Here is a 26,930-nt window from a genome sequence, read left to right as displayed (position 1 = left end):
CCGGTTCGATCCCAGGTGTGGGAGCCCTTCTGTGCGGAGTTTGCGTGTTCTCCACGTGTCAGTGTGGGTTTCAGACATGCAGGTTAATCGGTGACTCTTAATTGTCCGTAGGTGTGAATGTGAGTGTGAATGGTTGTCTGTCTCACCCAGTGTCAGCTGGAATAGGCTCCAGCCCCCCGCAACCCTCAAGAGGTTAAGCGGTTAGAAAATAGATGGATCGATATTAAGATTTGTGTTTTGGAATAATAAACATTAATGGAAACATCTCAGGCCAAAGTCCACAAGTATGTGTTTGTAATTTCAGCAGTCGAGCACGTTATGACGTGAGCGTGATGTCATCAGGAAAATCAAATCCAACACTTTAATTTACTGAATATTTTTACAAACCCACAATAAAATAAAATAAAAAATAAGATTTGAATGACAAGAAGACAAAATGAACCAGTGGTTCACAAACATACAAACAAACATTAGCAACCAGTGTTAGCAGCAGGTGTGAAGCTAAGACTGTTCACATCACAATACTTTACTTTATAACACAGCTACAGTTTTTCATGACAGTTATTACCGTCAGACTTATTGGAAAGTTATTGAGTCAACCTGTTATTTTTATTTGGCTTCTTATAATACAAAAACAAAGCAGGTTAGCTTCTGTTAGCATTAGCGTTATTTTCTCACTTGGCACTTTATAACTGTGACTGCCACCTAAGAACACTGTCAGCTCATTAACAATTAATGAGCTGAACAATAAATCACAGTTTATCACCAACAAAAAGTCAGATGAGACAAAATAAAATAAAACATTAGCATGGAGCTTACGGTGGTATCAGACTGAACGATGACACTAATTCTCTCTGGGAGAGACGTGAACATGATTATCTGAGGCTTTATAACCGAACCCTGAATCTTATTAACAATAAAATGTTGTCCTATGTTTATTTGTTCATCGTGTGATAAAAACAGATTTTATATTTCAAAGAGACTGAAGACTTGAACAGCTGCACTTAGCAGTGTAACTATGTCAGTTAGCAGTGTAACTATGTCAGCTAGCTGTGTAACTATGTCAATTAGCAGTGTAACTATGTCAGTTAGCAGTGTAACTATGTCAGCTAGCTGTGTAACTATGTCAATTAGCAGTGTAACTATGTCAGTTAGCAGTGTAACTATGTCAGCTAGCTGTGTAATTGTGTCAGTAGTGTCACTACGTCAATAAGAAAAGTTACAACACTTAGCAGAGTAACTACATACGTTAGCAGTCTAACTGTGTCAGTAGTGAAACTTCTGCAATATGCAAAGTGTAATTACAACACTTAGCAGTGTACCTATGTCCGTTAGTGTTCTAACTACATAAGTTAGCAGTCTAACTGTCAGTTAGCATTGTAACTATGTCAGTTAGCACTGTAACCACATCAGTTAGCATTGTAACTACGTCAGTTAGCATTGCAACTGTCAGTTAGCAGTGTAACCACGTCAGTTAGCAGTGTAACTGTCAGTTAGCATTGTAACTACATCAGTTAGCAGTGTAACTGTCAGTTAGCATTGTAACTACGTCAGTTAGCAGTGTAACTGTCAGTTAGCAGTGTAACCACGTCAGTTAGCAGTGTAACTGTCAATTAGCATTGTAACTACGTCAGTTAGCAGTGTAACTGTCAATTAGCATTGTAACTACGTCAGTTAGCAGTGTAAGTGTCAGTTAGCAGTGAATCTGGGTCAGTTTTTGTGTGGGTTTACAGTAGTAGTGCTGATCTATATGGGCAGAAGCGCTTGTAGTTCATTCATGTTTTGTGTTAGCTAACAACTATCCATGAGCTAAACTGTTAACTTTACAATCAGACTTGTGTTCAGCTGCAGCAGCAGTTTCAGGTAGCTAACGTAGAAGCAGCTGTGTGTCGACTGATTGTCGTCAAAATAAATCTGTGAGTGAGATCAGAGTTCCTCGTCATCCTCGCTGACCATGGTGTCGAGCTCTTTGTCTTTACGTTCGGCACTCTCCGTGACAAACTCCTTCTGCTGCTCCTCCAGCTCTCGCAGCTCCGCCTGCAGGCGCTCCCGGTGAATCGCTCGCCGGTTCCTCAGCAGGCGGCCGGGGAACGGGTTCATGTCGTTGAAGGCGACGCTGATCAGCTTCCTGCAGGAGCCAACAACAGCAACATTAGCCGGTTCATCCACAACAGTACAAAGGCAGGAAATACCTGCAGTTTGGTTCTGTAGAGTTTCTGAGGTTCAGTCCAGATCACAGCGAAGAAACACCTTTCCTAACGTAACAACTTCGACTCTTTATACTAAAAAGAGCACCATGTAATATCAGATGTTCTGTCTGACCAACAGTCAAAATATATTCAGTCTGATATCCAACAAGAAGCAAAGCAGCAAACAATCACAACTAGAACCATCAAATGTTCAACATGCTCGCTTAAAAAATGATTATACTGACTGCCTGAGCAAACTATTGCAGCAGGTACACACACACACACACACACACACACACACAGTGTTTGTACGTGACGCTCGCAGATGTCAGTCTGTGGTTCAAAATGTTTAGATTTCTTCAAGTCGACAGAATTCAGACTAAAGACAGTTGATTTCTGAGCGTGTTGTTATGACATTATTCTCCCTCGGTTCTCACTGGATCACTGATCCTGAAGAAAACTCAAAAACAAACTCAAAAACAATTCTCAGTGGAGTCCTGCAGCGTTGTGTCTGAGTTACAACAGGTGGCAGCATTACAGCTGTGATAAACAGAAAGATCTCAACATGAAACATGGTATGAAAACATTGATGTGTGAGGTCAGGTCGGACCAGGTGAGTCTTTACCTGCCGTCAGAGATGGTCTTGGTGAAGAAACGCAGGTACTGGTACATCTCCACGCTGTCGTGGATCTTCAGGATGTCGTCCTCTTTGTATTTAAATAGAGCCAGAGCGTACCTGAAAATCACCTGCAACACAAACCACTCAGGTGAGCTCTCAGAAAGTTTTATTTCTTGTTTTAAGACACAGACTGTGTTTGTGGTTTAAAAAATATTTAAATGTTCTGACTTTACTCTGGTTTACTTCTTGTTTACAGACAGTTAAGTTTGTTTTTGCTGCTCAGTGTGACACAAGGATTATTTTATAACGTTATACTGTATATGAAGTGGTTGAAATTAGCTCCACCTCAAAGAACTTTAACCTGTGATACTATAAATACTTTCTGATGATGTGTCTTCTATTGAATAAACTTTACAACTTTCCAAAACTGTAGTCAACAGAAAACAGAAATCATAAAGTACAACAAGGACATAAGGAAGTAAAATCAAAAAGTATATAAAACTACTGGAGTAAAAATGTATTTTATAAAAGGCACAATCTGTATTTTCAATTTTAATGACATAGTTTTATAATGTTTAAGACCTGACACATGTCAAAACTAAACAATAAATCATTATAGATCCAGAGTGAGACGTATCAAATTGTTCCCACGTGTTAAATTTTTCCTTCAAGTCACTTCCTGGAAGAAGAAACAGTAACATGATAATTGAATAACAACTCTGTTAATGAAAGGGGCTGCGTCAAGTGTGTGGACACTATATTAGTACAAAATGGACACATTCACACAAAATGGGGACACTGATGCAAAGTGGGGACACTGATGGAAAGTGGGGACACTGATGCAAAGCGGGGACACTGACGGAAAGTGGGGACACTGACACAAAGTGGGGACACTGGTGCAAAGTGGGGACACTGACACAAAGAGGGGACACTGGTGCAAAGAGGGGACACTGACGCAAAGTGGGGACACTGACGCAAAGAGGGGACACTGGTGCAAAGTGGGGACACTGACGCAAAGAGGGGACACTGGTGCAAAGTGGGGACACTGGTGCAAAGTGGGGACACTGACACAAAGTGGGGACACTGGTGCAAAGAGGGGACACTGGTGCAAAGTGGGGCCACTGATGGAAAGTGGGGACACTGACACAAAGAGGGGACACTGGTGCAAAGTGGGGACACTAATGCAAAGAGGGGACACTGGTGCAAAGTGGGGACACTGACGCAAAGTGGGGACAATACAGATTGAAGACACTTGTACAAAACCATATCTTTTCCAAAAATCTTTTTATGAGTCTGTTTATTTATTTCTCACTGTGTGTGTGTGTGTGTGTGTGTGTGTGTGTGTGTGTGTGTGGTACCTTGGTGCCCTCATACAGGAAGGCGTCCCACAGTGGCAGCAGGATGTCACTCGGCAGACTCTCCACAAAAATCACCATGAACCAGTTAAAGGTGATCAGAGACACGTCGATGCCGTAATCCTCAAAATGAGCCGCCAGTCTGGGAAGTTTTTCCGACAGGAAGTCCTTCAGCACCCGCTGGTCCGCCTAAACACGCACAAACTATCAATCAATCACTCTGATCAATAACTCTGATCAAACAGTTACACTGACCTCTGGTTCAGATTGTTTTTATAAACGCAGCTGAGCAGCTGCAGCTCAGTTCACTGATGATGTGTTTATGTCAGCAGGAAAAAATGGGACATATGAGCTTCACACTCAGAAATAAACAACACGTTATTAAATCCAGTTAAAACAACAACTTTAAGATGATAAAATATCAACTTGTCAGCTTAGAGAGTTCATCAGTGTTTCAACACTCCTCACTGTCCAACAGTTTCATCTAATATAAAATATGTGTAACTGTAAAGAGTCCTGACAGAAGCATTAAAGATAAAAAACAATAAACTGAGTTACTGAATGATCTCGACCTGAGAGGCCACCAGGTTCTTGGTGTAGTAGTCCTGAGGCATGATGGCTTCCACCACGGCCACCAGACACCAGAAGGCTTCTTCTTCACTCTGAAGAACCAGCAGAGCGATAGCTGCCACCCTGAGAGACACAGGTCGTCACATGACACGTCACAGGCCACAGACTGTGTGCATCCGTTTAACGTCACAAATACAAAGAGAGGACATTCTGTCTGGAGACAAACACCAGGGACTGTGTGTGTGTGTGTGTGTGTGTGTGTGTGTGTGTGTGTACCTGTTGAGTCCCTGGCAGTAGCCAATAGCAGGGTTCTGCCAGGAGAAGGCCAATAGGACGCGGCGGAGCTGCTGGAGGGCGGGGCTAGAGGGTGAGGAGAAGTGCTGATTGGTTGTGAGGGTGCGGTGAAGGTCCAGCTGGATCTGTCTGGAGGCTGAATGAGGAGACGTCCGACTCTTCTCACACAGCTGGAAACACAACAGCTGGATTACTGAGACGTCACTGACAACAGGAGAGTTAAACCTGCAGCCAGGTGTAACAGGTGACACTGTGGATCAGGTGTGGACAGATGTGGACGAGGTGTGGACAGATGTGGATGAGGTGTGGACAGGTGTGGACAGATGTGGATGAGGTGTAGACAGCTGTGGACAGATGTGGATGAGGTGTGGACAGGTGTGGATGAGGTGTGGACGTGTGTGAACAGATGTGGATGAGGTGTGGACAGATGTGGACAGGTGTGGACAGGTGTGGATGAGGTGTGGACAGATGTGGATGAGGTGTGGACAGGTGTGGATCAGGTGTGGACAGGTGTGGACAGATGTGGATGAGGTGTGGACAGGTGTGGATGAGGTGTGGACAGGTGTGGATCAGGTGTAAACAGATGTGGATGAGGTGTGGACAGATGTGGACAGGTGTGGAGAGGTGTGGACAGATATGAATGAGGTGTGGACAGGTGTGGACAGATGTGGACAGGTGTGCACAGATGTGGATGAGGTGTGGACAGATGTAGACAGGTGTGGATGAGGTGTGGACAGATGTGGATGAGGTGTGGACAGGTGTGGACAGGTGTGGACAGGTGTGGACAGATGTGGATGAGGTGTGGATCAGGTTTGGGCAGGTGTGGGCAGATGTGGATGAGGTGTGGATGAGGTGTGGACAGGTGTGGACAGGTGTGGATCAGGTGTGGATCAGGTGTGGACAGGTGTGGACAGGTGTGGATGAGGTGTGGATGAGGTGTGGACAGGTGTGGATCAGGTGTGGACAGGTGTAGACAGGTGTGGATGAAGTGTGGACAGGTGTAGACAGGTGTGGATGAGGTGTGGACAGGTGTGGATCAGGTGTGGATCAGGTGTGGACAGGTGTGGACAGGTGTGGATGAGGTGTGGACAGATGTGGATGAGGTGTGGACAGGTGTAGACAGGTGTGGATGAGGTGTGGACAAGTGTAGACAGGTGTGGATGAGGTGTGGACAAGTGTGGACAGGTGTGGACTGGTGTAGACAGGTGTGGATGAGGTGTGGACAGGTGTGGATGAGGTGTGGACAGGTGTGGATGAGGTGTGGATGAGATGTGGATGAGGTGTGGACAGGTGTAGACAGGTGTGGATGAAGTGTGGACAGGTGTAGACAGGTGTGGATGAGGTGTGGACAAGTGTGGACAGGTGTGGACTGGTGTAGACAGGTGTGGATGAGGTGTGGACAGGTGTGGATGAGGTGTGGACAGGTGTGGATCAAGTGTGGACAGGTGTGGACAGATGTGGATCAGGTGTGGGCAGATGTGGATGAGGTGTGGACAGGTGTGGACAGATGTGGATGAGGTGTAGACAGGTGTGGACAGGTGTGGATGAGGGGTGGACAGGTGTGGATCAGGTGTGGACAGGTGTGGACAGATGTGGATGAGGTGTAGACAGGTGTGGATGAGGTGTGGACAGATGTGGATGAGGTGTGGACAGGTGTGGATGAGGTGTGGACAGGTGTGGATGAGGTGTGGACAGGTGTGGATCAAGTGTGGACAGGTGTGGACAGGTGTGGATCAGGTGTGGGCAGATGTGGATGAGGTGTAGACAGGTGTGGACAGGTGTGGATGAGGTGTGGACAGGTGTGGATCAGGTGTGGACAGATGTGGATGAGGTGTAGACAGGTGTGGATGAGGTGTGGACAGATGTGGATGAGGTGTGGACAGGTGTGGATGAGGTGTAGACAGGTGTGGACAGGTGTGGATGAGGTGTGGACAGGTGTGGATCAGGTGTGGACAGATGTGGATGAGGTGTAGACAGGTGTGGATGAGGTGTGGACAGATGTGGATGAGGTGTGGACAGGTGTGGATGAGGTGTGGACAGGTGTGGATGAGGTGTGGACAGGTGTGGATCAAGTGTGGACAGGTGTGGACAGGTGTGGATCAGGTGTGGGCAGATGTGGATGAGGTGTAGACAGGTGTGGACAGGTGTGGATGAGGTGTGGACAGGTGTGGATCAGGTGTGGACAGATGTGGATGAGGTGTAGACAGGTGTGGATGAGGTGTGGACAGATGTGGATGAGGTGTGGACAGGTGTGGATGAGGTGTAGACAGGTGTGGACAGGTGTGGATGAGGTGTGGACAGGTGTGGATCAGGTGTGGACAGATGTGGATGAGGTGTAGACAGGTGTGGATGAGGTGTGGACAGGTGTGGATGAGGTGTGGACAGGTGTGGATCAGGTGTGGACAGGTGTGGATGAGGTGTAGACAGGTGTGGACAGGTGTGGATGAGGTGTGGACAGGTGTGGATCAGGTGTGGACAGATGTGGATGAGGTGTAGACAGGTGTGGATGAGGTGTGGACAGATGTGGATGAGGTGTGGACAGGTGTGGATGAGGTGTAGACAGGTGTGGATGAGGTGTGGACAGGTGTGGATGAGGTGTGGATGAGGTGTGGACAGGTGTGGATGAGGTGTGGACAGGTGTGGATGAGGTAAACATCCTGCATACCTGCTGGTAGCGCTGTGGGTGTCGCTCTCTGATGGTCCTGGTTCTGGTTCTGACCACCCAGCGCCACACCTGCTGTCGGTACTCCTTCGGGACGCCGGCTCGGAGCAGACATTTGAGCTCAGGTGAGGGACAGAGGTCATCATCTGACCTGCCGGCGAGGTACTGAGCCCAGCGACTCAACAGGGGGCGCTCTCCTGCCTCCTGCAGGGAGAGACCCAGGGACAGACTTTAGATACACACCAAGTCAGATCTGCGTCCTCTGTCCTGTGAGTTCCAACCTCATCAAGGACCTTCTGCTCACAGGTCCACAGGTCTACAGGTGTACAAGTCTACAGATCGATAGGTGTAAAGGTGTACAGGTCTAAAGGCCTACAAGTGTGCAGGTGTACAGGTCCACAGGTCTACAGGTGTACAAGGTCTACAGGTGTACAAGGTGTACAGGTGTACAGGTCTACAGGTGTACAAGGTCTACAAGTGTACAAGGTGTACAGGTGTACAGGTCTACAGGTGAGGGTTCAGACCTGATGCAGCAGGTTGTGTGAGCGGATCTCCAGAGCCTGGATCTTTGCCAGCAGCTTCATGTCCTCCACCTCGTAGTCTGGGATGATCTTAAAGCCGTACTCATCGTGGTCTCTGAGGACACAAGACACATATGAGACAATAAGGACCAGGTGTCCCTGTTATTCTGTCCCCCAGGTGTTCCTGTTATTCTGTCCCCCAGGTGTCTCTGTTATTCTGTCCCCCAGGTGTTGAGTCCGTCCCTCTTACCTGGCCACATTGAGCTTGAGGACACTCTTCAGCTCTCCTTTCAGAGCGTCCTCGATCATCTTCTGGACGGCCCCCCGCTGGACCGGATCCAGAGATTTGGTCTCATGCAGCTGCCGCAGAACGTTCAGGTACCGGCTCTCCACTTGACAGTTACTGGCCTCCAGGTAAGCACACTGCAGCCAATCACAGGACAGGACACAGAGTGAAGCCCTGCCCCCTGTATTAACAGTAATGGAACTGGTCCCAGTGTTCCCAGTCTGACCCACCTTCACCATCAGACTCTTCTCCTGCTCTGAACTGGTCCTCCACAGTTTGGTCAGCTGGTAGATCTCCGAGTTCAGGAACTTGTTCTGAGTCTTATACGCCTCGATGTCGTCCTGACCAATCAGAGAGGAGAAGATGTGTCTGATCAATAACTGTGATCGTTAATGTTGATTAGTTTTTAGTCTCAGAACAAAGGATCTGATGGACTGTGGGTTTTATTTTAGCGACATGTTGATGTGTGTTGTGAACATTTTTATTTCACCTTCAGGTTCTCAACGTCCTGCTGAAGCTGTCTGAAGGTCTGAGAGTCTGAGCCACCACCTGACGACATACAGGAAGTCACCTGATCCGACAGCTTAATGATCACCTGACAGGAAACAGCGTTCATTCGTTAACAATCATTAAATCACGGTGTCCCCCAAGGCTCGGTGCATAGCTCCCTTCTGTTAAACATTTACATGCTCCCGTTAGGCAAGATCATCCGCCGCCATGGTCTCAACTTTCGTTCTTATGCCAACGACACCCAGCTCTACATCAGTACAAAACCATCTGCCCATCTGCCCCCTCAGTCTCTCATCAATTGCCTCCTTGAAATAAAATCTTGGTTGACATCTAATCTACTCAAACTCAACAGCAACAAGACAGAGCTCATGGTTGGAATTTCTCAATTATGGGATCAATAAAGGTGTATCTTATCTTATCTTGTGGCCCCCAAGGCACAGCTTGGGAAGGTTGGGGATCTAATCCTAACCATTGACGGTGCCACCATCTTACCATCTGCTGAGGTCCGCAACCTGGGAGTGATCCTCGACTCCACCTTCTCATTTCAGACCCACATCAAATCAGTCACCAAATCTGCTTTCCACCACCTGAAAACATCTCCAGACTCCGGCCATCACTCACCGACTCAGTTGCAGAAACACTCATCCCCTCCTTCATCACTTCCCGTCTGGACTACTGCAATGGCGTCCTGTTCCCAACAAAACCCTGGACAGGCTCCAATATGTACAAAACTCATCTGCCAGGGTCCTCACCCGCACCGAGCCCTGGCAGCACATCACCCCAACCCTCATCCATCTCCACTGGTTCCCGGTCAAGTCCTGCATAATCTACAAAATCCTCCTCCTCACCTGCAAGTTCCTCCACGCCCTCGCCCCACAGTACATATCGGACCTCCTCCACACCTACACTCCGTCCAGATCTCTGCGCTCCTCTGACTCCAGCCTACTCTTCATCCCTCACTCCCGCCTCCGAACTTTTGGTGACCGGGCCTTCAGCGTCGCTGCCCCCACCCTCTGGAGCTCTTTCCCCCCTGTAACCCACAACGGCCCTTTACTGGACATTTTCAAATCCACCCTCAAAACTCATCTGTTCACCATGGCTTTTTAATTCTATAATCCATCTCATGCCCAGTGCACCATCACACAGTGTCTCTGCTTTCTGCTGTTTGTTATAGTTGTGTTGCTTTTCTGTTCTGCTTGTGTTGTTTTGTACTGTTCTATTGGTGTTATTGTTTCCTTACTATGTATTGTAAAGTGACCTTGGGAAAGGCGCTATATAAATTATAGTTATTATTATTATTATTATTAAACAAGCTCCCATCAAACACGTGTCCTGCCCAGCCTCACAGGACTGACACACACATTCTGTTATAAATGACTGAGCTCAATTAAAAGTGAATTGACCACAAGTCATTAACCATTTGTCCAATCATCAGAAATCTCCACAAACATGTAGCTCAAAACGTGGCAGGCAGAATGTCATCAGTCTGGTGCATCTGCTCTGAGCGCGAGTGTTCACCAAGATCTGTCAGAATGACTCATGCATGTGGGCATGGCCTCACCTCCTGCTTGGCATTGTTCTTCTCCTTCAGCATCCCAATGTTCTCCTGCAGCTCGGCCAGCTGTGCGTCTCTCTGAGCCAGACTCCTCCTTGTGGCCTCTGCCTCCGTCTTCGCCTCCTCCAGCCGCCCTCGCAGGTCGGCCGCCTGCCGCTCGCGGTGTCGCAGCAGTTCCAGACGCTCCTGCTCTCCTTTCTCCGCCAGAAACTCTGCACAGGTTCGTTTCTCCAGCTGAGACGCCTCCAAGGCTTTGTGGAGGATCCACACCAGCTCCTGGACAGGAAACAGGTTATTACTGACAGTGACATCAGAGCTGGTGAAAGGTTCTGACATGGTCAAGCTGCGGTGAGGGCAGCGGGCTCCAGAGCGCCACCAAACGCTGAGGCTGGCATCAAGTTACTGAAACAAAATTTGAGTGAATCATTGCTTTCATCTTAAAGAGCATTATTTTTTTAATTATTAGTTATTGATCTGATCAGTGATCGATCACCTTCTGAGCTTTGACTTCCTCCATCAGCATCTGTTTCTCCTGCTGCAGCGTCTCTGTGCGGGACAACGTCATGGTGGACGACCTGCGATTCTTCGCCTTCCTGTTCCGTCTGTCGAACAGCGAAGGAGACTCCCTGCCCTCAGCTGGGGACACCTGACCTGTCGGCTCAGTCAATGACAGGAGGGGGGGTGGGGTCGGGGGCTCAATGGGAGTCATGGGAGCTGAAGGAGCTGAGGTGGGACAGGAAGGGTTAAACCCAGAAACAAGTCAACATAAATAAATACACCGTAAACACTCAACAGCAGCGTCTCCTCCCAAAGGTCATGACCCTCCTGCAGATACCTGACCGTGTCACTGCGCAGGAGGAAGCGTTCATCTGATGATAGCTCACCTAGCATCACTGAGCTAACCAACGTCACAGCTCAGCTGAGGAGGACGCCATTAATGTTTACACCTCACACTGTCACAAGCCTCTCGTCCATGAGTAGATGCACGCTTCCTTCTGCGCAGTGATACAGCTGGTGAGTGTAGTTCAGTAGAGAGAAAACAGTCCCTGGTCACAACAAGGTCTGTGGATTATCTTGAGTGATCAGGTCATCGTATCTGAAGAGGCACTGATGAGTTCTTACAATGGAAAGTGTGTGTGAGCGTACCTGTAGTGTTGTTGGTGTCTGTGGCGTTGGGTGGAGTCCATGGTGGAGCGTCTACATGAAACACACTCTGACTCCACTCCTGAGACGACCTCTTACGCAGACTGTGGACCGAGTTTCTGCACGCACACACACACACACACACACACACACACACACAAAGATATAACAGGTTTGATCCTGATGCACAGAGGCTCATGGGAAACGTAGTCTGACTGTGCTCTTGATAAGACAGACTGTCAGACTGCTCAGACACCAACATGCTGAGGTCACTCACTGGATCTCGATGAGCGGATGTTTGAGCGACACGTTGGTGAGCGGCGTCCGTTGTGACGGTACGTTGGCCGCCCCCTCCCCCACCAGACCCAGAGGGCTCTTTAACGCCGGCAGGAAGTCCTCTGCAGAGACAGGAAGCAAAAACGTCATTTGAACTCTGCAACTGACAAACAGCTGATCACTGTCCCAGTATAATATTATAAAGACCGTCATGGATCCTGTCTTTGTCACATTCACAGTTTTTTATTCAAATGTTTTTTAATTTTTATATTTCTGTGTTTTGATGGTAAATTCACACTGAAAGGAAGTCTGGTTTCTACTGGGCGCCAAAAATCACTGAAAACTCAATGAAGTTCTGAAACATGAAGATTCAGGACAGGTTTACTCCATTCAGTGTGTGTGTGTGTATTTTATATTTATTGTGTCAGTGTTTCCTGTCATTCAGCCGCAGGTAGCTGATCTGCTGTTAGAATGACATCACATCCTGTCGGCAGCATCCTGATGATGTCACAGATAATATATGTTTGAACCAAGATCAGACATGTTTGAAATAAAACAGTGAGTTAGTTTTTTTACTCAAAACTGGACGGACGAGTTTCATTAAACACGACAGACTGAACCAGGTCTGAGCGAGCACAAAGAAATCTGATTACATTTCCTTCATTAAAGAACTGTTACACACCTTAAAGGAGCAGTCCAACATTTCCCTGCAGTCTCTGGTACTCTGTGTCCACCAGAGTCCAAACCAGCAGCACAAACAGCAGCAACAGTTGTCCACCAGTTTAACCAGTGAGAGTGAGGGCGAACACCACACTCAGGACAGTAAGGTGATGGTCATGGACCTGTGCAGGACTCTGCACTAGAGACTCATGGTCACTGAGCGTTGGCCGAGCGTCCAACTTCCGCTGGCCGAGGGACTAAATTCCAGTTCAGCGCTCTGCTAACTTTAGAGGGGATAAAATGATTTTATCTTCTTGACTTTCTAAATGTGATCGGACTGAATGGTTTAAATCTTTAAAGTGGAATGAATCATCGTGGGGTTTTGACGCTGAAAAAAAAACTATCCACTGATTTCTTCAGACGTCTTGTTCTCCATGTAAGCTGATGGGAAAAAGTATTTTTAGACGCGATGACATCACGCGACCAACCCCAGAAATTGCAGTACAACTTTTTGGCCACTATGAAAATTGACTTCAAACCTGATGAACTTCCTGAGGGTGTAATGGTGGTAGTCTGTGATCGTCATTCAAAATAAGAAACAGGAGGGACTGACGACGCTAGTTAGCCTGTTAGCTCATTAACAATCCAACCTGGTGATGAAGGAACAGATTATATTTACTCTGCACAACTGAAGAACAACTTAAACCATCAGGAAACGTTTCTGTTAAAGAGCTCAGTGACTGAAACAATAATCTGACCTCATGTAACAGGTCTGTTTTGGTCTCTCTCCCTCTGGACTTCAGCTCTTTGATTCATTTTCTCACTTCCGTTTCTCTTCTCGTGTGCCGAGCTGAACTGACCATCACAGTGATGTCATTCACAGATAGGCTCCGCCGGCTCCAACGCCGAATCAACATGATGAATCAGTCAAAAAACAGACGATAAGGTGGACCAGTGCCAACACGCAGGACGCACTGCAAAAACCAGGTCGACCAACGCTCACCGACACAGACTGTCAGCGTGGTGTGTCAAGGCCCTCACACCAGTGATGATGCAGGTCAGGGGCCGCTGTCTGAATCCAGATCAGCTGACGTCTGAAAACATTTTAATCTTTCACTGCTTCACCTCACAGAGCTGCAGATTTAATCTGCTGCTTCGTTTAAACTGCTGCTTTGTTTCTTTCTATTGTTGAATACACACACACACACACACACACACAAAACAAGGAAACTTAAAAACACAATTAAGTTGTGTAGTGTCTCTTGTCAAAGATTTCTGAGAGGGTTTATGGACACTTGCTCTGGATGACATCGCAGATGATGACATGTTAACTCTCTGACAGCAGCTGGAAACAAATCACATGATCAGCCTGTTCATTCGGCTGCAGTATTACCGATTAAAGATTAAACATCCACACAGGTGTTTGCAGGTGTTGTGGTTGATTGATCCACTCAAAGCTCTGCAGGAATTCACACAAGCTCGCCAAACTCTGAGCGCTAATCAGAGATTAAGCAGCGGACTGAGAGAGACCCACACAGGCCTGTGAGAAGGACAAAACATTTTTAAGACTTTCTAAAGGTTTGAAACACTGTGACACTTGTCCTGACAGTTTCCTGTGTTGAACATGAAACATGAAATAATCCCATTAAAGGTAAAGTTTGTGAATCAGTCACAGAATCTTTGGACAGCTCTGGAGAAAAGTGAGTCACTGTGTGATTAGTCAACATGTCACTCCCTCGCCCAGAGGACGGATTTTCCCAACTCTCCCTGGAAGGGTGTGTGTGTGTGTGTGTGTGTGTGTTTGGGGGGGGGGGGGGGGTGTTACTGAACACCACAGGAAAAGACGAGTGTCAGTGCTGATGACACATTCTGAGTCTTTGTTCTGTCTGAGAGACAGACACTGTTCACACATTCATTTTCTGTAACCACTTATCCTGTTAGGGGTCATGGGGGGGTGGAGACTATCTCAGCTGACATTGGGTGAGAGGCGGAGTTCAACCTGGACAGGTCACCAGACTATCACAGGATTGACACATAAGCCCTTTTTAAACAGGAGTTGTGCAAATTTGCAGGAAAGCCCAATCAGTCTTTTTTCAGCATTGGCAGTATAAAAACAAAATCGGGGAGTGCAGCAAAATGCCGCCTACCTACTTTTGTTTATACAGAATGCACCTTTTTCGGGGCAATGGGGGGCGTGAGCAAGTAACAAAACGTGTAGCTCAGCGTGTGACGTAAACAGTGACGTGGGAGGGAAGCCGCGGCTGGTCAGTCCTTCGGTGATTCTCTCATAAGTCGGCCCGTTCTTCACCGTCCCCGTCATCTGACGGTTAATGGCCTCTTTGTTTGCGAGGACAAGGAGGGCGCACAATTCCTTGTCTCCCCAGTTGCTCATCTTTACAGTGTCTGTCAGGTTTGTGTTTCCCTCTTGCTACTAGCTGCTCGCTAATTCCTGCTATCAGCTGTTTCCTGTTTATCCACCGCCAGTGGCTCGCACGTGCGGCGTCATCAACAGCTCCTCCCACAAGTCTTCAACAGCCAATCCAGCTCTGTGTGTCTATACGCTCGCAGCTCGCCGGCAAATCGGCCCAACATTCACTGAAAATCTAGCAGTGTAAAAGGGGCTATAGAGAAAGACAACCATTCACATTCACGGACAATTTAGAGTCACCAATTAACCTGCATGTCTTTGGACTGTGGGAGGAAGCTGGAGCACCTGGAGGAAACCCACGCTGACACAGGGAGAACATGTCAGAGCACCTGGAGGAAACCCACACTGACACAGGGAGAACATGTCAGAGCACCTGGAGGAAACCCACGCTCACACAGGGAGAACATGTCAGAGCACCTGGAAGAAACCCACGCTGACACAGGGAGAACATGTGGGAGCACCTGGAGGAAACCCACACTGACACAGGGAGAACATGTCAGAGCACCTGGAGGAAACCCACGCTGACACGGGGAGAACATGTCAGAGCACCTGGAGGAAACCCACGCTGACACAGTGGAGAACATGTCAGAGCACCTGGAGGAAACCCACGCTGACACAGGGAGAACATGTCAGAGCACCTGGAGGAAACCCATGCTGACACAGGGAGAACATGTCAGAGCACCTGGAGGAAACCCACGCTGACACAGGGAGAATATGTCAGAGCACCTGGAGGAAACCCACGCTGACACAGGGAGAACATGTCAGAGCACCTGGAGGAAACCCACGCTGACACGGGGAGAATATGTCAGAGCACCTGGAGAAAACCCACACTGACACGGGGAGAATATGTCAGAGCACCTGGAGGAAACCCATGCTGACACAGGGAGAACATGTCAGAGCACCTGGAGGAAACCCACGCTGACACAGGGGAGAACATGTCAGAGCACCTGGAGGAAACCCACACTGACACAGGGAGAACATGTCAGAGCACCTGGAGGAAACCCATGCTGACACAGGGAGAATATGTCAGAGCACCTGGAGGAAACCCACGCTGACACGGGGAGAACATGTCAGAGCACCTGGAGGAAACCCACGCTGACACAGGGGAGAACATGTCAGAGCACCTGGAGGAAACCCACGCTGACACAGGGGAGAACATGTCAGAGCACCTGGAGGAAACCCACACTGACACAGGGAGAACATGTCAGAGCACCTGGAGGAAACCCATGCTGACACAGGGAGAACATGTCAGAGCACCTGGAGGAAACCCACGCTGACACAGGGAGAATATGTCAGAGCACCTGGAGGAAACCCACGCTGACACAGGGAAAACATGTCAGAGCACCTGGAGGAAACCCACGCTGACACGGGGAGAATATGTCAGAGCACCTGGAGGAAACCCACGCTGACACGGGGAGAAAATGTCAGAGCACCTGGAGGAAACCCACGCTGACACAGGGAGAACATGTCAGAGCACCTGGAGGAAACCCACGCTGACACGGTGAGAACATGTCAGAGCACCTGGAGGAAACCCACGCTGACACAGGGAGAACATGTCAGAGCACCTGGAGGAAACCCACGCTGACACGGGGAGAATATGTCAGAGCACCTGGAGGAAACCCACACTGACACGGGGAGAATATGTCAGAGCACCTGGAGGAAACCCACGCTGACACAGGGAGAACATGTCAGAGCACCTGGAGGAAACCCACGCTGACACGGGGAGAACATGTCAGAGCACCTGGAGGAAACCCACGCTGACACGGGGAGAACATGTCAGAGCACCTGGAGGAAACCCACGCTGACACGGGGAGAACAGCTCCCCCACCCTGGAATTTGAACACAAACCCTCCTGCTGTGGGGACAATGTTAACCACTGCACCACCGTGCTATCCTGTCTACATGTATGTGGATGTTTTTGAAAACATATTTTTCCCTCTGTTTTGAAAAATAATTTTGTCCACACGACTTTCATTTTACAAAACATCTCTGTCAACTCAAAAACAAAAACGACCCCAAATGCTCACCGCCATTAGCCATCTTCAGCAGTCTCCCACCGTCACAATGGTAATAAAGTGAACAGGTTAACGTTACCTTTTTCAAAACACCTCCTGAAGATCTCATCACTGTTGATTCCCCTTCGACATCAGGATGAACGAGCTCACTCACACATACAACTGATGCTTTGGAAATGACGTTTTCTTTCCACTCCTCCTCCACAACAATCCCACTTTGAGAATGGCTCGAGTGGTCCTGATCCAGATCTGTTGTTTCTGGTGGACGTTTAACTGCAGACACTGGGTGCAGCACCTCCATTCATCCATGAAGTGATGCAGCAATACTGAGTTTGAATGTAAGGTATTCATTTGACTAAACCGTGCTAACAAAACTTTAGTTAACCAGATTCTGTACTCATTAAATGAAAACTTTTTCCAGTTCCCATCCAGCTTTGTATCATCATCATCATGTGGGTCAATGTGTAAATGAACTGTGATAACCTTCCCTCCATGGGTGCAGATCTGATGACAAGTTTGGGGGGGACACAATCAGTTGTGATTTTTTAATTGCACGCGTGCAAATCATGCCCACAGAGCACTTGAGATTGCCAGCATATTTCACGATTTCATAGAGGCTCATCACCATCACCAAGTCATTCAAAAAGCACTACAAAGAGAATCATATGCTTACCTTTACTGTTTATTTCTCTTAAACAGCCAGTAGTACATGGAACCAGCCATCACCCTCCTTTTCACTGCTTCGTTGTTAGTTAATGCTACTTCTAGTTTCAGGGTCTCAGGCATGTTATGTCCACTCACGTTCTCATCTCTCGCCTCTCACGGATTCCCATTTCTCCTCATCATCTTCTTTTTCTCTCAGTATATAGGACTACTGTATACATTTGTTCAATTTCAATCATTTAAGCTATTTAGAAGTGGGGGGACAATTTGTGTTTTTCAGAATTTGGGGGGGACATGTCCCCCCTGTCCCCCCCGGGATCTGCACCCATGCTTCCCTCCATCTCATTAGAGCCCAGACCTGCACGCTCATCTCTCAACTCAAATTCACCAGATGTCATAAAACACGTCTCAAACTCAGATCAAACAGTAAAGCTGATCAGATATGAGCAAACATCCTGACACTGTGTCGTCTGTTTCACTCCTGAAATGTTTCACAAACAAATTTTAACTCTGTTTTACTGAAATACAGGATTGTTTGTTACAAAATTCACACTGGTTCAACCTGCCAAAGACAACGATGGAGCGCTTCTACACCACCATCCTCCATCCTCACATCCTCCATCACCATCTGCTGCACTGCTGCTTTGTTACCCTCCCCTCTGAGAGGAAGCTGCAGTCCATCAGGACCAAAACCACACACCACTAAAACACTATCTTCCCAACAGGAGGCCATGAACCCTCCAACATGGTCTCTGGACAGCATCAACTACAGAGTTCTCTTTATACATTAACGATGAGAAGTCGAGCTGCCACAGGAAATGGTCTGTACAAGTGGGGCGATGCGTCCAGGGGAGCCCACACATGTCTAGCCGCCACCGGTGTGGGTTGTACGTTGAAAATAACAGAGGCGTATTTTTTGTTGCATGGCGTTTGCTGCCGGTGTGTTTTGGACTCAAGTGTAAATCTACTTTATGAAAAAACATCGTTTCAGCTGTGAGATATTTCTTTAAGTCTGTCACATGTAAAAACTCATCTTTCACTGTCAAACAACATGTTTTATTAAACTCTCTGCAGAATCTAAATGTTAAACTCCAGTTTGGTGTTTCACTGTTTCAAGACAACACTGAGCTGCTCAGAGAGGGTTCGACTCTGCTGCAGTGACGTTACAGAATATTATAAATTATTTCTGGTCAGAAGTAGCTTATAGAGGCTGATGCTGCAGCTGCAGGATTCAGATTCATGACCTCCTGCCTGCAGCCAGCGTCACATGAAGGAAATATCTAAGTGTGGATGAAGTCTGAGACGCAGCAGACTATGTTTGTTTCTCACCTGGAGTGTTGTTGTTGTTGTTGTTTGTCAGGTCTGGACAGGTGGACATCTGTCTGTGCTGCCAGCGTTTCAGCTGCAGCTGCTGCAGCCAGTAAAGCATCAGCTCCTGGGTCACAGCCTGCAGAGGGCAGAGTTAGATTCAGAGTTTAAAAAGCTGCAGAGGCAAAACATGTAACAACACCTGAAGTTATAGGATGAAGACTGACTGGTTGTTTCATTAAAGATTCTCTGTGTAACTTCAAACATGTCATTTTTTATATATAAATCTGTGAGCAGGTAGTTACATAACTTAAGAACTGAGACCTCTTACAGCCTGTGGACTGACGTCTATGTAAAGGATGTGACATTATGTACGCTCCTGAGTGCCTGGGTTCTTTTTAGCTCCACTACAGCCACAGATAAAGACAACTGACATCACAACTGGACACAGCGTTGGAGGCGGGGCCTCGTTCATCCCTGTAAATGCTGCTCAGTGGCGCATGAAGCCAAAAAGTTCAATTGCTGCCTATAAAATTACCCAGATGATCAGCACTGTGTGGCCCACAGAGCAGGTGCATCAGAGACTTCCGCCAGTCGAGCGGCTACATCCAGTTTAGCCATCTGCTAACTCAGATGAGCTCTTCTTGACTTTCCAAATGTTCCCGGACTGAATGGATCAAATCCTGATGGTGAAACGAGTCATTTTATGAAAAAAATCTATCCACTGATTTACAGACATCTCTTTCGCCATGAAAGTCAAGTTGAGCCAGAGGGCATCACCTGATGGTGTAAGTAGACTGGTGACTACAAAAGATAGCTTCAAAGCCTGGCACACTTCCTGGGGGCGTCTGTGAGCTGTGCTATTTTGCTAATTCTTGTCTCCTTTGTGGTCAGAAACAGTAAATCAATCATATTTAGTGCCCCAAATCATAACTCCAGTTCCCTTCAGTGCTGAAAAAAGGGTTCATCACAGGACGTGCTAACATGAGAAATACATAGCTACTGTGGTTTTAGCTGACCGGTGTTAGCTGACGTTAGTTTGCTTGCCAACTATATACTGTCTTGAGTGATTTGCGTCACTGAATTCATCCAGACTCCAGGCCTGATCTGGCTGGTAAATTAGCTAGCTTGCTTTACTTTATCAGCTAACGTTATAAAGCAACCAACACCAGCATTGCTTAGTTGCAGCTAGCTGGCTACCTTAGCTTACTTGTTTGCTGACATTATTGCAAGCAAAATACCGTCTGAGTGGAGACATCAGTTGGCTAGTTTGGCAAATTACTTCACCTGCTAACGTGATCCATGATTATAACAGTGTTGATTTAGCCAACAATACATGATGTAACTGTGCACAGCGCTTTCTACTGGATCCATGTAAGGCCGGCTAACGAGCTAATCGTAACCAGAGCTAATGTTAGCCAGCTAGATGTAACTTATCTACTCTATGTGGATCTGCAGTTGGTTGCTTTGTAACATCAGCTGATTAAGTAATTTGAAAACAGTCTTGTGTTTGTCACTGCTCTGAACGATGACCAGGTGCTCGCTCTCTGGGACTGTCTGCACACAGTGGACAGAGGCTGCCCTACCAGGACTATACTGCCCCCCTACCTTGAGTATGAAGGTGCGTTCAGGTGTCTTGATATGGAAGGTCCCCTTCTCAGCCTTCAGCGGGTAGGTGAAGGTGGCGCTGCAGAGCTCTATCCGGCCGAGCGGCGTCACGTCCTGTGGTGTGCGGTAGTAGAACAGCTGGTTCCTTTTATCCTCGTAGGTGAACCAGCGCTGCTTCCAGGCCCTCAGGGGCCCCCCCTGCTTCTGCAGGAAGCCACACAGTTTGGGTTCACCTGGGAAAGAGACCAGAGGGCGGGGCTGCCCCTGCTCCTGCTCACAGAGCACCTCTGTCGTGAGAGGCGGAGCCAGGGTGGAGTCTTCGTTCGGATGAGTCATCGATGTGAGAACCTGAGGAGAAGGAGGAGGAGCCTGCTGGGTGTGCAGGAGAGGAGGAAGAGGAGCCTGCTGGGTGTGCAGGAGAGGAGGAGGAGCCTGCTGGGTGTTCAGGTGAGGAGGAGGAGCCTGCTGGGTGTTCAGGTGAGGAGGAGGAGGAGCCTGCTGGGTGTGCAGGAGAGGAGGAGGAGCCTGCTGGGTGTTCAGGTGAGGAGGAGGAGCCTGCTGGGTGTTCAGGTGAGGAGGAGGAGGGTCCTCCCCAGGTCTCTGCTGTTTAGGACACAGATCCTCCTGGTTTTGGTGTTTCTGAGCATCATCTGGTTTTTGTTCATGTTTTGGGCAGAAGAAATCTCCTGGTTTCTTTTGGTCTGTACAAACAGAACTTGGTTTTAGGGGGTCTTGTTTAGTTGAGGTCTGATCTGGTTCTGGTTGATCTTTTAAAGAAGGAGAATCTTTTGTTTTCTGTTTTTCTGTTGGAGGAGAATCTCTCAGTTTTTGTTGCTTTTTAGGACGAAGACTTGGTTTTGGTTTATCTGGTTTGGTTGGAGAACTGAGGTGTTTATCCGCAGGATTATGTGGACTCTGGTGTTTCTTTGAAGGACTCTGGTTGGTTTCTGCAGAGCTCTTGTTTTTCGCTGTAGGACTCTGATGTTTCTCTGCAGATCTCTGGGTGGTCTCCTCTGAACTTTGGTGAGTCTCTGCAGGACTCTGGTGGGTCTCCTCTGAACTTTGGTGAGTCTCTGCAGGACTCTGGTGGGTCTCCTCTGGACTCTGTTGTGTCTCTTCTTGACTCTGTTTGGTCTCTTTAAGGCTCTTGTTGGTCTCTGCAGGACTTTGTTGATCCTGGGACTTGGGCTGACTGACTGACTCTTCTCTCTGCCGGTCGTTCTCCTCTGAAGCTGAGATCCAATCAGCAGGTTCAAGCGTGTCCTCATCAGCGTGGGTTCCTGCCGAGCGGCTTCCATCCATCCTTCTAAAAAAAGAAAAGAAAACAGAGAGGAGGAAGAGGACGGAGAAGGACGCTTTAATGATGTTTGTGAGGACACTGAGACGTTCCAGAGGAGACACATCGGACCGGCTGCAGGATCAGTTTATATCAGTCCACAGAACCAGACTGAGCTCCGAGTGGACTCTGATCCTGGATCAGTTTAATGTTAAAATCAGACACTCATCTGGACTGTTGAAGGGTCACTGATCGTCTCACACCTACATGATCAGAACACACTGTAAACACATAAAACACTGAAACTCTTATAAATGATTTTATTAAATCCGGAATAAACTGAAGTCAATTTATTTAACTCTTTAACTCCTGGGAGCAACACCAGGTCCATAACAGCTGTCAGAGTCCTCACAGATCAGCTGCTGACACCACCCACAGCTGATGGAAACATGTCTGACTCTGTTTACTCTGTCAGGTCCTTCACTTCGTCTCAATGCTGTTCATTTATCTGTTTATAACTTTAATAAAAAGTCTTTATCCATCGAGCTCTGTCCTCTGAGACTGTCTGAGACTTTACCTGATGTCTCTGCGCAGCAATAACTGAGGCTGGAGCCATCTTGTTTTTGGGTTGTCCATCCCTACGTATTTATGTTCGTCTGTTCGTCCATCCCATTCTCATGAATGTGATATCTCAACAACCTTTGAAGGAATTTCTTCAAATTTGGCACAAACGTCCATTTGGTGCGAGCTCACTATGGTGACGACCTTAAATACATGAAGAAAACTTTGCTCTCCACAGAAAACAGAATTTAACCTTCAGTAGAGTTCAGTCTGGATCAGTGACATCACTGATATCTGATCATTGAATGATGTCATCATCATAACCTGATGACGGCATCAGATCATCTCTGTGTTTCACAGCAGTGGAGGACCTGAGTTCTTCTTCTACTGTTAGACTGAACTCAGTGTTCACAGTAATGAGACATAATGACAGGAAGTGACTGTGACACCACGCCCTGCTAACACACACACACACACACACACACACACACAGAACCTTGAAACACATCTGGAACTGATCCTAGACCTGAACCACATCTGGACCTACAAACAGATTTTTGAGGACTCTTGGACAAGACAAAAAGTCCTCACTATGCAAAATGTCCTTGTCCTGCGATATAAGGTCAAAATGTTCTTTTATTATCTATAACTTTTATATATTCAGATATGACATGTTGATAGAAGCACAGACTCTATATCCCAGGGCCTGTCCTTCATCATAACATGAAGCTAGTTTAACAGACCCAGGGGGTCTTTTCATGATCTGGCTTCACTAACTCGTCACACTGGTTTAACATTAATAAATGGTATCACGCAGCTCGTTATCAACCAGTTCAGTCAACTCTGGGTTTTTCTCTGCAGCCAGGAGCGTGTTCATGTCAAAGAGGCGGGGCTGTTAATCAGGATCAAAATAAATGGAGTACTTCCTGTGATGTGACATGAAACAGTGATGTTAAGAGACTGTAAAAAGTGAAATTCATCAGAGTGAAATGTAAACGATTAAAATAACAAGATGTAAAACACTAGAAATAATTGTCAAATATTAGAAGTAGGCAGAGACTGTTTTATAAGACGTCAGTACAGACTGAGTATTGTTTTAGTTTTGTAGTTTGATCATCAAGAAACTCCTTTGATTCTGTCACATAAAACTCTTTAACGTAACACCAGAGTGTTTGTGATACTGAGGGAAAGAGTAATGAATGGCTGATGAGATCTGTCTGACTCAACTGTTGCATCTATAATCATAAACTCACAGTGAGGATTGTTTCTGCAGTGATGATCACACAGGTGTGTCATGTGACTCTGAGCTGCAGTGATGGAGTCAGTATAAAATCAGACACACTGTCAGAGATCAGATATTAACACACAGATAAAATCATCATCATGTGTTTAGTGTCATAAACAATCTACTGACCTATAAAGACATAAACTCTTTGTGTCTCTCAGGACTTTTGTCCATGTTGGGATACATTTATTTCAGTGATCTGATTGGTCAGAGGTCAGGTGTTGACAGGGTGTTGCTCCAGAGCAGGGGCCTGTATCACGAAGCGAGATCAACCTTTCCTGGGTTAGCCAGACCTATCCTGGGTTGACTAACCCTAACAATGGCAATCAGGATAATCGGTATCACGACGCTGGATATCAACTCGGTAACTCAACCCAGGGTTGCTTTATCAAGAGCCGTGAACACGCACGCAGCGGACCAATCACAATCATGAGAGAAGCGCAGCGTCACTGAGTGTCCTCACAGAGCGCCGTATGTGAGGGGAAAAAAGTGTTTCTCGTGAGGCTCAGAGATTAATTCTACTAAAATATGAGGAGGAGAAAAGCAACATTAGAGAAAAGGCCAACACCGTGGCAGCTGCAGGAGGAGGAAACATGAGTGGCAACGCATAACGGGATGAATAATGTTTAGTTTCAGTTTAGATTAGTTTATTTGCACATAATGTTAAAAACAGACAGTATAACATTTACAAGATTAAACAAAGAAAAGTGCCGGAGAGGTTAGAAGCCACTAAAAGCTTATCAAAGAAATTCCCCTGTCAAAACATCAATGAAATCACATGATAGAGAAGAAAAAGAAACGGGTGAGGAAAGAAGAAATAGAGGAGGAGAGAGGGAAAAATCAAGACAACACAAGGCAGCAAATAAAATGATGTGTAGGTTAAATGACTCATCACTGGTTCAAGTAGCTACAGTACCTGTACCTGTACATCTGACACTGATCACACCCTTGAATCCCATGAAATCAATGCTGCACAGATGAATTGCGTGTATTACAATTATCGTCTAACATCATTGCGTCTGATAAATTGGTCTTCTTTGTCATAACGTTATATATGCTACAATAAAGCTTAAAGCTGACGCCACAATTAAATCATATCAACACCAAATTGATAGTCTGAATAAAATCATCCTGATATTGAGCTGTGTTAGAAATTAACAGCTGCACAAAAATATAGCTAGTGTCCCTCTTTAAAAAACAAAAAGGAAAATCCCTCAAACACCATGAAGTGTAGACATGATAGGCTACTTTCCACATTTCCAGCAGCAAAGCTGTCAATTAGGCCCATTATCTTTAACAGGGATCATTTCCTCCAACAAAACAAAATGTTGGCACTAATTAATGGTGCTATTAAGTGTCTGCAAATGATCAGTTTCTTTCTTATGAAGGGGTGGGATGAAAGTTCCACTTCTTTCCACTCCTTTTTGAACAATCTTTTCATTGTCTGTTGTTGTTGCTTTCTTTTCTTTTTTAATGTTCAAAATAAACTTTCAAATCAAAATCAATCAAATGAATTAAACTTCCCGTCATGACTGGGCTGCATTTCTGTCAGCCATCAACAGCTGATTGGCCAGTGGGTGGTGCTTTTTATAGGATCAGATTCAACCCTGAACTTACCCTGCTCCGGAGCAGGATAGCCGTTCAGAGTAAGTTACCATGGTGATCTACCCCGATAAGAACTGAACCGGCTTCGTGAGACCGAAAACCCAGAGTTAACCCTGAAGTTACCTCGCTAAGACATTAATCCTGCTTCCTGATACAGGCCCCTGGTGAACTGTTCAACATTAGTTACCATGGTGATTTGTCACCATAAAAAGTGAAACAGCTTCGTAGGACTGAACCCCAAAGTTACCTGACTGAGCCCCAATCCTGCTTCACAGAGCTCAGGTGTGATCTCAGGTTTGAATGCTGATGATTGGACAGAATCTGGAGTTCTTGGCTCACTTAAATATTTAGGCTATATCTGGAGCTGTTGTCATAGCAACAAGTCCTTTAACCTAAACATGCAGAGAAATAACAAATAAAAAATACTTTTCAAATAAAATCTGAGTTCAAATATTAACAGAAACTTTTACACCACAGCTGAAACTTTACCTCCACAGTCAGTCTGACACACACACACACACACACACACACACACACACACACACACACACACACACACACACACACCGCCGTGTCTCAGCGTGTCCTCACCTGTTCAGGAACACTCCTGAGTGTTTACCTGAAGGGGCGTGGCCTGAACACACCTGGCTGGGTTCGGATCCTGTTTGATTGGCAGATGCAGCACAAGAAAAACAAAGTAAACTCAGAGTCAGTCAGTGTGTCACACTCTGCTGTTGTTTACTCCTCCCTGATTTGTTGTTGTTGTTGTTTACCTCCTCTCTATTTTTGTCTTCTTCTTGTTCTCTGTCGTGTTTGATCCTGCTTTCTGTTCCTCTCTTCCTGCTCCGTCCCTGCAGCCGGTTACACTCCTTCTGCTCCTCAAGTCATCAAGGCACCGCGTCAACACACGCAACTTCCGGTTTGTGTTTCAAAGTAAGAGCTGGATGACAAAAGTTAGCGCTCTTACCTTTTCAAAATAAAACCACATCAGGAGACAAAATCTTCAGTCAGCTCAGACACGTTTCTAATTATTATTGTAATGTCTCTGTCCACAGGTAACAAAATACATTTACTGCACTACATTCATCTGACACACACACACACACACATACAAAGAGTCGTATATGATACCAGGTGTTTCCAATATTTTTGTATTTAGCTGTTAAACAAAATAAAGAGCTAATTTTTTTGTTACATTTTTGCTATAAGTGCACTACTGTTTAATAGTCTCATATTCCTGTTTCATACTGTTGTTCCTGATTATACGTTAATATAATTTCACACTTTCGGTCATAATGTGCTTGTTAATGAGATATACTTAATGTTTAAGATGCAGAAAGTATTTCTTATTATGCAACAGTTAGTTCAAACCAAGTCATTGGATTGACCAGGAGTCATTCATCAGTGTTGATATAACACTGGGACTTTAAACTCTGCGTGTATATAACTGCACTTTACAGCTGTTATAAACTGTTTGTTACATTAATCGTTAGATATTCTACATTAATGATCATAACAACAAGAGGAAGATGTTTCCACAA

The 26,930-nt window shown here is 46.4% G+C and overlaps 1 protein-coding gene across 5 annotated transcripts; it reads right to left on the bottom strand.

Moving 5' to 3' along the window:
- Nucleotides 1-330: 330 nt before the first annotated feature.
- On the bottom strand, nt 331-26,278 carry tbc1d2 (TBC1 domain family, member 2). Of its 5 annotated transcripts, none has more exons than XM_033622159.2 (18): nt 26,163-26,278; nt 25,981-26,050; nt 20,663-21,968; nt 19,076-19,193; nt 11,982-12,102; nt 11,708-11,823; nt 11,055-11,284; nt 10,568-10,837; nt 8,987-9,091; nt 8,727-8,837; nt 8,461-8,633; nt 8,214-8,325; nt 7,693-7,893; nt 5,010-5,197; nt 4,736-4,856; nt 4,167-4,352; nt 2,815-2,936; nt 331-2,128 (listed from the first exon to the last, which is right to left on the bottom strand). In XM_033622159.2, exons 3-18 carry the CDS (start codon nt 21,962-21,964, stop codon nt 1,927-1,929), a joined length of 3,678 nt encoding a protein of 1,225 aa, XP_033478050.2. In that variant the 5' UTR covers nt 21,965-21,968; nt 25,981-26,050; nt 26,163-26,278; the 3' UTR covers nt 331-1,926. The 5 variants fall into 5 exon arrangements, with proteins under 5 accessions (XP_033478050.2, XP_033478220.2, XP_033478135.2 ...); XM_033622329.2 differs by having other exon boundaries at nt 26,034-26,050; nt 26,163-26,273; XM_033622244.2 differs by having other exon boundaries at nt 26,009-26,050; nt 26,163-26,272.
- Nucleotides 26,279-26,930: the final 652 nt, after the last annotated feature.

The sequence above is a fragment of the Epinephelus lanceolatus genome, chromosome 7 (genome assembly GCF_041903045.1).
Source record: "Epinephelus lanceolatus isolate andai-2023 chromosome 7, ASM4190304v1, whole genome shotgun sequence".
Classification (NCBI taxonomy): domain Eukaryota; kingdom Metazoa; phylum Chordata; class Actinopteri; order Perciformes; family Serranidae; genus Epinephelus; species Epinephelus lanceolatus.
The sequence above is the reverse complement of the archived record's forward strand: the minus strand, read 5'-3'. Positions and strand labels throughout refer to the sequence as shown.